Genomic DNA, 10,654 nt, shown 5'->3' on the forward strand with positions numbered 1-10,654 from the left:
TCCCACCTCTCCTCTCCGCCTGTGACTCCACCAGACACGCACGCACACGCACGCGTGCACGCACGCACACACACACACACATGCACGGCAGATGCCAGCCTGCCTGTCGCCAGTCATCATAGCAGTGAGGGCACAAGACGAGTGGGGGAAAGCGGATGACAGAACTGCAACCAGAAGGCGTGGAAAAGAGGTGCAGGACGCTCGCCCACCCACCCGCGCCCTTATGCCTTGGGAAAATGGTCGCCACTGATGATTAGAGAGCCAAGCAAGCTAAAGCCACCTTCCCTGAGATACCCTTAGTGCCAGAGCGGTGCCACCACCAGCGTTGCCCCTGCAGGATCTGCAGCCCACCAGTGACTGGGAGGGGAGGGTGAGATTTGAGTGAGCAGCAAGCAGGCGGATTGGCTTGGGGGGAGGGAGGGAAGAGAGTCTACAAGCAGAGGACACAAACGTACAAGCTGAGTGGTTTGTACCGGCCTTTCTTGCGCTTTCTCTTTTGACCCTTCCCCTTTCCTCGCTTTGATTTTCTGGAAGAAAAACAAAAAAAAAAAAAACAGAGAGAGAGAGAGAGAAGGAAAGAAAGGGAGAGATAGAGAGAAAACGGAAGAAAACGCAAGGAAGAGGAGAAAAAAAAATACAGCCATGTGCCTTGCTGGGAGGGGGGAAGCACATGAGGCAGGACTGGAGGGCAAGTCCCAGGGCCGAAGCACAGATCTCCACCTCACACACACATTCTCCGGCCCTCCTGCGCTCCTGCCAGCACCGCAACCAGCCTGCCCACAGCCAAGCCAACGCCAGGGGAGTGATTCCGCAGGGACCACCTCCAGCAGGGCTGCTGCCAGCAGAGGCGGATCTGCTGGAGCCTCAGAGGGGCAGCAGGAGAGGGACACGGGTGAAGGGGAAGGAACAGAAAGCTTCGTGAAAGCATCACACAACCGCAGTGAGTGCAGACAACCGTTCCAGGTGACAAGCGCAGGCGCACGCTGACTGACAAGAGGCAACCTGAGCGGAGGGACTCTCCCCAGGGAAAAGGAATCCGCTCTGACCTGAAGCACTGCCCGGCACCGGGCCTAGATGGGGGAAGCCAAGCTCCAACAGCTCCGCTGCAGGACAGACGGTGATAATCCTGCCTTGGGATGGGAGCAAAGGGGGCCTGGCCTCAGCACCCCACAGACAAGGGGTGAGACCTGGTCTCAGCGGCAGTGCTGTGTGGGAGAGGGCTGTCTAGCCCAAAAGTTCCGCTCACTACCCCACCTCCTGCCTGTGGTTCGTAGGACTCCAGGAGAGCTCACTGGATGTCTCCTCTCCGGCAGCCTCCCTCCCGAGTACCGGAGGGGAAGGAGGGAGGCCTGACCCAGTTATTACACCCAGGAGATGACCAGCAAGAAGCTTTCGGATCTTCCCTTCTTTCCCTCCCTCCCTCACCTCCCCTCCCCTTCCACATGGATCTGCCAGACAGACAAGTGGACAGAGCCAAGGCACTGACTCTCTTCTGAAAAATTCACCAGTTGCTCCTGACTCTTGGCCAGGAGCCGGGACAGGCAGGGGACAGGACGTGCAGGCCTGGACACTAACCATGGATCCCTACAGGCCAGTGAGAGCACAGGGAGGGAGGGAGGCTGAAGCCTGCGATGCTCCTTGAGCCACGTTAGCACAGGACCAAGGGAGAGACATGCAAGGAGAAGGCCCTAGGCAAAGCACCAGGGCTTGTCAGGCAAGTGAGTCCCAGCACTGTGGCAGTTCAGCAAAGGCTCCCTCCTTCCCTGGCGCAGCCCACCTCGGGAGGGAGCTGTCGAGGGGACATGGGGGGACAGAAGGGAAAGCACCATAGGTGTTTCTTAGGCCCTGTTCAAGTCGTCTCACTGGAATGAGTGTCAGAGCATCAGCTCGCTCCCAGCCTCTGCCCTACATGTCAGGAGTCACAGGGAGGCGGTGAGGGGAGGAAAATCGACCTGAAGGGAGGAGAGGGGCACCAATATAACAGGACTTTCAATCCAGCACAAATCAAAGCCCACCAATCTCTCCCATCCCTTCCCTTCCTTCCCCGGGGAGTGCAGAACCAGCAAAAAGCAGGCAAGGTGCTGTTAGAAGAGAAAAGAGAATGCAACACAGTCCGAGCTGGCTGCTTCACCCACACCCCATCCTCACTGCAGTTCACACAGACCCAGCTCTTGCACACCTTCAAACCACAGAGCCACGCAGACCAACCATCCCCGACACGGCCCTGCACAGAGAGGAGTGTTGGCTGCACGCAGCCCGATGCAGCCAGGAGCAGATTTCCAGGGGAAGGAGGAGAGGCTGGAAGGCAGCTAGAAATATACAACCACCAGGAGAGGGGTGAAAGAAGTTCTCTCACTCTCTCGCTTGCTCTCTCTCTCTGTTTCAGCCTCATCTCCCAGTATTCACCCCATTCCTCTCCAACTCCGCACCTCTAAATGGCAGAGTCGCTATCCCAGCCATGTGCAGTCCAGCTGACCCTCTCGCTCAGAGAGGTCACTCTTTTTTTTCGATGTTGTTCCAGGTTTTGTAACGTCCCTGCAATTACTGCAGGACGAGAGCTTATTTCTCTACTTTCCACAACCCTTTTACTTAGGGGAGGAAGGAAAGGGAAGGTTGTGCCGTAACATCCTTCAGGTCACCAGAGCAAATCCATCAGATTGAAAAAAAAAACTCTCATGAAAGCCTCCACCAAGAGCTGGTTAGGACATCCACCTCCCTTTACACCCTTCCAGGCCCCCACCCAACCAAAATCAGCGTCACATCCTGCATGGCATCAGTCCTGCCTCCACCACACCTCTATTGCCACCTCTCCCTGTAGCCAGCAGAGTTTCTACCCAGGCTGCTGTGAAAGAAGCCAGCAAGTACTCACTCAAGCAGCAGGAAAAAATTAATAATAAAGAAAGGCAGCAATTTGCAGTAACCAGAAACACCCCAGGAAGAGGGAAGGGAGAACGGGGGCTGCACCTTGAATCCATTCTGGTAGGACACACACGACGGGACTTCCCTGACTCGGGATAAAGCATTAGGAATGACTGCCATGGCCGTGGGTCATGCAAGCTCCAGGTCTGGGGTATGAACGAAGGACCATCAGATCTGGGTTTCTGTGCCCACCTGGAACGGATTCAGAGTGTCGCCCCATGCACTACCATATGCCATTTCCAAAAACACCTTCTCAAAGTGAGTATCTCCAACCAAAGAAAAGGGCAAGGGGCAGTGGGGAGAGGAAACACCAACCAACCACCAAAAGAGAAAGGAAGAAAGGCTTGTCACTTACTTTTCTTGTTTGTTTTTGACATCTTTCTTTGGTCTGTGGGGGAAGAGAGAACAAAGGCCTCATTAGAAGGGAGCTTACCATATACACTTCCAGTATTATCCCAAGTTCCCATCAAGTCCACAGAAGGACATGTACAGCTGGAATTGCAAGATGCCCATGGCACAGGTTAAGTGGTCCTTCTCAAAGTGTTTGCTCTCCTGTTGCTCCTCACTGGCAGCCAGTGCCAAAAGACCCCAGATTGCAGGCTAGCATTGTCCACCTGTGATATCTAGAGATGGAGGAGCCGCACCAGCAACAGACTTCTTTTCCCAGGCTCAACCATCCCACCGCAAACCGACTGAGGGGACTGCAGAAGCCTCTGGACAACAGTCCCAACCCAATGGCAGAAAAAAGGAAAGGCTCAGAATAAGTTTATTGCAAGAGGAACCACTTCTGCTCCATTCTCACCTGCAGTCACATTTACTGTGCTGTAAGAAGCTCATGTGCGCTATGTGCTGACTCTGATGGGGTTTAATTCTCATGATCTGGAATGAAAGAAACAGAGAGGGTCACTGCCCATTCACTATTTATACTCACAGCTCCAAATCAGCCCGCTGCATGGCAAAGCATTTGCACCCCAGGTGCTCTTGGGAAGAGCATGGCAGAGTTTGAGCTGGCCTTGAGGCCCCATTCTCCCAGTCAGGGAAGGCCTTTGATCACAAGCAAGCAGCAACACCAGGCTCGTGCCAAAGCTGTGTTTGCTCATGCATGCAAAGTGCCAGCACTGGTGGACTGCCTTGAAGACAGGCATGGGAGAGGGCATAACACCATAGCAAGGTTCTCACTGAGCCGTCCCTGGTCGATGTTAGAGAGACAGTAACAGAGCACCCAGCCTGCTCTCACATAGAAGCATGCTTCAGTCTTACGCAAAGTCCCAAAGCAAAATTCCATATTCGACTCCTTTTTCCTAAGCCACCATTCTCTCCCAGCTGACATCTCACTTTCTCAGTGACTCGATACACAAAGCAAACAATGGTGATCTATGCTTAAAACAGTCCTGCAGAGCCAGACATTGCCCAGCCCCCAAAGCCCAGTGCCTCCATGGAAGTTCTATTAGAAGCTATGCATGTATTGTTACAGTCTCTCAACCCAGAACCTGGCTGGACCATTAGCTCTAGCATTTGCACCAGAGATCTGCTCCAGTACTTCTGACCCTTTACAGGCATGCGGACATACCAGCCAAAAACTGTAATTCAGCAAGGAACGGTAGGAAGAAAACCATCCCTAGCTACACCATGTTAGTATGCTCTGGACCAGGCTGGAGCCTGCAAGCGGAAAAGCAGTATGGGGAACCACAGAAGGGCACAGACAGGTTCTCTGCCAGAGCTCAAATACAGCTCAAATGACAAATAGAGCTTGCTGGTTAATCACTTAGTCCTGCGTGTCTCTCACCCATATCAAAAAATGATGGCAATATTTACAGTGGCCACTCAAGAGTCTGAGGGACAAAAGCAGGTGAGGGAGCTACATATTAAGGGTAATGGGCACCAGTGCCATTGTGGACACTAGCTGGGATCCAGGCTGGCAAACAAAGGCAGTGACAAAGCCCTCTAAAGCGGAGTTTGCTTCTTCCCCATGTGCCCGGCCTTTGCTATCACAGCCATCTCTGCCTCTTCCAAAGAATGAATTTAGCAGCCTCCCAACAAAGAAGGAGGATGCCCAGAGGCAGAAAGGCTTTTCCACTTGACACTGAAACAGTGTGCTTCTTAGAACCCCTTTCCACCCCTGCTGTGCCAATGTAGCTAATGACCCAGATCCCCCTGCTCTGTTGGTAAAGGCTGACCTCACATGCCCTCCAGGAGGGAGTACTGACAGGCTTTCCCCTTTTGCATTTCTCAGCTGCCTTCAGAGCAACAGCTGGGTGGACCAAATGCAGACCTAAGGTGGAGCAAGGTCCCAAGGAGTATCTTCTTTAGGGCCTCAGAGATAAAGGCGTCAGAAATGCACCTTTGTGTTCTCCAAACATCACATGCTCCTTTGCAGAAATGCTCCTTTGCATGCTCCTAGCTACTGCATTTGGGCACTAGCAAGGTTAGAGCCAAAAACCAGATTCTCCTCTTCGCATTTAACAGAGATGAGCTTTTCACCCTGCATGGTGCAATGCTGGGCACAAGGGTAAGGAAAGAGGTGAGCCCTCCTGATCCAACAGTCTCCAGTTCCCTGGAGTAGGCTGCCCTTCCTCTGAATTAGCTGGGAGCTGGGACTTGGGGTGGCTGTGACGGCTGACTTGCTTCCTCCACCCAAACACACCAGCTTGCAAGCTGAGCCCTCACCTCCATCGTGACGTTGTACACATCCACGGGGACACATTCTAGGCCCTCATCGCCGCAGCAACCCGCACATCTCATCAGAGGCACACAGGATGGCTTGAATATGTACTCCACCTCATCAGGGTACTCCTGGAAAATGTCCACCAGGGTCTCAATTGTCCTGCAGAAGCTGCGCTCGTAGACTTCCAGGAATTTGATAACTAAAAGGAGGAATGGAGGGAATAAGTTAATGCAAACTTCGCTCAAGAACATCTAGCGCTTTGCCCCTTAAAATGAGACAGACAGTTGCAACACGTCTACCCTATGCTCCTCACTAGCAGTCTTGCAGGCCTAAGTCCTCTGTCTCTGCCCTACACACACACACACACACACACAAAATCAAGCAGGGAAGACAAAGAGTCAATCTCTTCCTCAGGGCAGAGGCAAGATAGAGGAGACACTCACTGTTTTTCTCCCTGGCACCATGATGTGTCCCACAGGTGCCTGCTCCCCAAACTCCTTCCCCACTATCCCTCATACTCTCGGATACGTTGCCACTAAGCATATTAGCTCAGTCAAAAAGCACCTGAGGCTGCTGCAGATGATGCTGCACTCTAGATTAAGGCCCTTCACCAGTTTGTCTTTTACCCCTTTCAAAACAGCCAGTAGAGACCCCAGTGGGCTTTAGCAGGCAAGGGGTTAAGCCAGAATCATCCCTTCTAGACACAGAGGCACTTCTGAGAACAAGCTGAGGGTTCAGAACCACGCATCTTCACTCTTCCCATCAGCTACCTCTTTTGCCCACATAGAACATTCACCTCAACAGGTCACCTCAGAACCACAACATCACCTGCTTCTAGTCACAGCCTCCACGTCTCCACGGTGACCACCTTCCCAGCCCCAAGGAATCAAGCCACCAACTCAAAGACTCAGAGCAAGCCCACAGCACCCCCAGGATTAACTAGACCATACACTTGGCTACTGAACCACAATGAGGCAGTGTGGGAGGGGGAACAGGGTGGATCTGCCATTATCCCCTGCCTTCCCTCCGAATGGAGCAAACACTAACTGCTTGCGATCTGCACTGATTTCACAAGCGTTTCTCAATGTTTCCCAGTCTCTTGCCAAAGCTTCATTTTGCTGCTTGGTCAAGGGTTGGAGAGATTTAAAGAGATGAGAGATAGGATAGATAAGTACACACGCACAAAACCCAGCTGCTAGTACAGTTCTGCAAACACCGGGTACCTGGAGCCCTCCAGGCCTCCTAGCTCTACCAGCAGGCAGGCAAAGGAGGATGTCTTCAATGAACCAGAGGATAAAAATACGCACAAAGAGATAGTACCTGCCCCATGCTGTTATGCGCTGTAATGATCCACCTGTACAGTATGCAGAGTCCTACAGCACCAAGGTTGATAACTCTCAGTGATAAGCGCAAACTGCTTGCATCATGGAAAAAAATGGTCTCCAGTAAGCGTTTCTAAAGTGCCCTGAACTTGTGACAAACTGGCATAAAGGTTACTTTGCCACAAAAATGCAAAAGCTGCAGGGCTTGGATCTCACAGCCCGCAGTTAATTGTTGAAAGTTAATTCTAGGTCATGCAGAGCTGACAGTGCCACAGTGCTGAGAGCGGGTACAAGAGGGGAGGAGCTTCCATCCAGGGAGTTTGAAGTGTCAGAGAGCGTGAGCAGCTATTAAAAGAGAAAGCGGCTTGTGAAGGGGAAATGTAGCCTGGCAGGCAGGGACTGCTTGTTGGTATTCCCTGTCTAGAAGACAGCATGTTTCTGTTCCTTGTCCCTTCCCTTCCTCTTCCCTCCTGCCCTACCTGTCTATCCTCTTCTTGTCTGCAGCTACCTCCGTCTTCCCATTCCCCTTCGGAGTGACTGTAGTCACCACCTATGTTCCAACAAGTCAAACAATTTAATACGTGGGAAATTCTGCAGGCACAATGACAGCCACTGAACTGCACTGCTGATTATTTACGCTTTGCCAGCAAAGGACCTGGGACGCCTAGCAGTAAAGGCACAGTTCTGGCTATAAACACTTACAGACCTATGTCAAGGGGAGGGAGGGAGGAAGGCAGGCAAGCGGGGAGGGAGGGAAGAAAAGAAGGAGGGAAGAAAAGAGGGAGGGGAAGTGGCAGTTACCTGTGGAGATCAAATGCTGCTCACCGCAGCAGTCTGGGACATAAAGAGGCACAAACCGAAACAGAGTAGAAAATTGAAGTGAAACTGATTCACATCTGCCACGCTTTCTGAATGTTTGCACTGCGCAAGAGGCTGGATTACACCAGAGAATCTGGACTACAGACTGGCCACAGAGCAGCACATTCAACTTCTTCTGCAGAGCCTTTACTTTCACAGCTGTGCCCTGATACTACATTTGAGATCTGGGAGATCTGACTTGACTAAATCCCTCCCATAAAGAATCTGGGAGTTTTTGCCTTTAACATATGATGATTTTCCAAAGTCTGAATCAGCCTCTGAAAAGGAAACAGGGGATCTTTCTCCAGCTGCCAGGCAGAACATCCCGCTACAAAAGGTGGGTTGCCTTGATTTGGCTGGACAGAGAGCACTCCCACAGCGTCTGTGCCACGCTCACACAGTTCACTCCCACAGTTAGCACCCCAACCAGAGCACATGACTGAGGTAGTCATCCTCACAGCAAAGCCCTGCCCCTGCTACCCTACCTACACTCACTCCTATGTTCTGGGAGTCATATTCCATACTTTGCTGGGCTGATTCAATCTGTGCTACCTTTCCACTGGTTGTGTCAGGGTCAGAAGAAGATCTGTCTTTCGTGGGGAAACACAGGAAGGTCACTGAAGGACTAACACCACTTGGCCTGTTCCCTTCCTGCAATTTGGGCTTCAGCCCACGTTAAATGTTAATCCCTCATTTAACCCACACCCCTACCCTGCAAAACACCTCCAGATTTGAGTCAGAGGTTCTTCTTTGTGAATGGAGGGGGAAGTAAGGTTAAAACCCAGTCAGGGCCCACGTTAACTCTTCAGGGCAGACATAGCCACAGCAGGCAGGATTAAGTCCAAATTTGGAGCAGTCGAGTGGGAACATGCTAGACTAGAAAAGGAGCAAGTCTGTGATCATTTTGCCTCCCTCCCCGTCAATGGCTTAGCAGTAATACAGACACACTGTTCTTTTAAAAATAAAAGTGCAGCCACAAGTGCTGGTGGTTTCCTTTATTTATACCAGAAAATCTTTTCTCGTGGAACAAACAAAGAGTGTTTGTCTGACTCCCCTACAACTTCCCGTGCCACAAAACATGTGGAAGGCTCTCTTGAGCACAAAAGGGTAGGGGCTGAAGCTAAAATTACAGTCTCCAAGCAGGGTAAGTCCATCCCAAATAAAAACCTGTCACAGCTCGACATCTCAGAGCAAGCATAAAATGGCCAAAGACACAAAATTCCCTTTCACCCTAACCCCAAAGCCCCCAAGAGCTTTGGCGGAAGGAACTGTCCTTATGAAACAGAGGGATATCATTCTCTCCTCTTCACAGAGGAGAAACTGAGGTACTGAGAGAGGACCTCCAAGGTCATAGGTTAGGACAGAAGTAGAGCCAGGAAGGCAATGCCAAGAGTCTTTGATTTCTAGCTCACAGATGTATCTGTACCGCAGAACCAGAAATAGCACCAAGGCAGTGAAGTTCCAGCGCTCACATTGCTAGGCCAACTTCTCCTGCGGTCCCATCAGCCTTCTTGTGACAGGGAATTCATTCTGTTCAACTCTTCTCCTCCCTGGGAAGGTAGTCATCCACAACAAATGGCACAGATGAGGACACTACCTCTTCTCTACCAACAGCAGAGAATCAGTTACCAAAATAAGCCTCACAGCAGGCTCCATCTTGATCCCTCTGGAGTCACTGAACCTTCTTCTGTTGACTTCAGCAGGAGCAAGGGTCGAGCACAACAGGTGGCAGCCCGCCAGAAAATCAGAAATTTTGCCCATGCAAAACAGACACCTATCCCAAACACAGCCAGCCACCAACCTCTGGCAACACACATGCAGCCTGTCACACCAATAAAGTTACAGAAATCGAAATACAGTGCGACACACACACACACACACCCCACAAAAGAGCCAATCTAGGCCCACACTGCTAGAGCCCTCTGCTGACCTCCCGCTGGAATAACGCTGGAGGTCACAACCCGGGGGGACCCCGCAAGAACTTCACCAGACCCTGCCATGCAGCAAGTGGTCTGCTCTGCCGTGAAGGTATGGGGAAAAAGCGGTCAGGATGGTCTTAAAGCAGCTGACGATTACCTCAGCCTGAAGGCTCTAAAGTCCACAGCCCTTTCACCCCACTTCTGAACTGAGGACCGCGGACAGAAAGCCAACCTCCTGCAACGCACGGGGCTCCACCAGACAGGGCGCTTGCAGGAGGCGTCTCTGACTAACCTGGGGGCTGACTGCTCTTCTTTCTGGTCTACATTCACTTGCACAAACCAGCGAGGCAGAGGACATTGCCACAGCCGGGCCCTTGGGCAGCTGGAGCGACAGAAAATCACAACAGCTGCTGAGGCACCACCTCGTTCCCTCACCAGGCAATGGTTCCACCCATACTGGACCACCAGCAACGACATTAAGTAGAAACTATTGGATCACACTGCCATGCTCTGAATCTGCTAAGCCCGCTAGCTCAACCCGGAATAAAACGGTGTATTTTTCGAGCTTGGCTCCGCACAGTGCTGAGCAGCACCCTGACTGGGGGGATACCCGGGGCTGCCAGGAAGCACGGCTCTGTCAAATCATCCTGGGCTGCCCTTTTCTTCCCTTCTCTCCCCCCGGGGAGCCGCCGCCCGGCCGCCCGGGCAGAGTCGGGGCACTGCTCCGGCCTTTGTTCGGGGATCAGCCCTGGCCACCCGGCCGGGCACCGCCGGGGAAGGGGCGGGCGGCCAGGATGACAAATCCCTTCCTACGGCGCTGTGGCGAATCCCCAGCACAACCGCTCACCGCTACTCAGCTCTTTGTGTGCGTGCGAGTGGAGATATATATATATATATATATAAATATATATATAAATGAGCGCGTGTATGTGCGCGAGCGCACGCACGCAGCTCTCCTCGGCGTGGCGGGG

General features: G+C 52.2%; 1 protein-coding gene across 1 annotated transcript in view; it reads right to left on the reverse strand.

Annotated features, from left to right (window-relative positions):
- Window positions 1-10,654, reverse strand: part of VEGFA (vascular endothelial growth factor A) — a 19,162-nt gene that overhangs the window by 5,121 nt on the left and 3,387 nt on the right. Inside the window, exons 5-8 of the mRNA XM_014950480.1 lie at window positions 5,587-5,783; window positions 3,722-3,798; window positions 3,275-3,307; window positions 456-527 (exon numbers count right to left, since the gene is read on the reverse strand). Of these exons, the coding sequence (XP_014805966.1) occupies window positions 456-527; window positions 3,275-3,307; window positions 3,722-3,798; window positions 5,587-5,783 (379 nt within the window). The remainder of the gene's footprint in view (window positions 1-455; window positions 528-3,274; window positions 3,308-3,721; window positions 3,799-5,586; window positions 5,784-10,654) is intronic.

This window comes from Calidris pugnax, unplaced genomic scaffold, assembly GCF_001431845.1.
Source record: "Calidris pugnax isolate Ruff unplaced genomic scaffold, ASM143184v1 scaffold24, whole genome shotgun sequence".
NCBI lineage: Eukaryota > Metazoa > Chordata > Aves > Charadriiformes > Scolopacidae > Calidris > Calidris pugnax.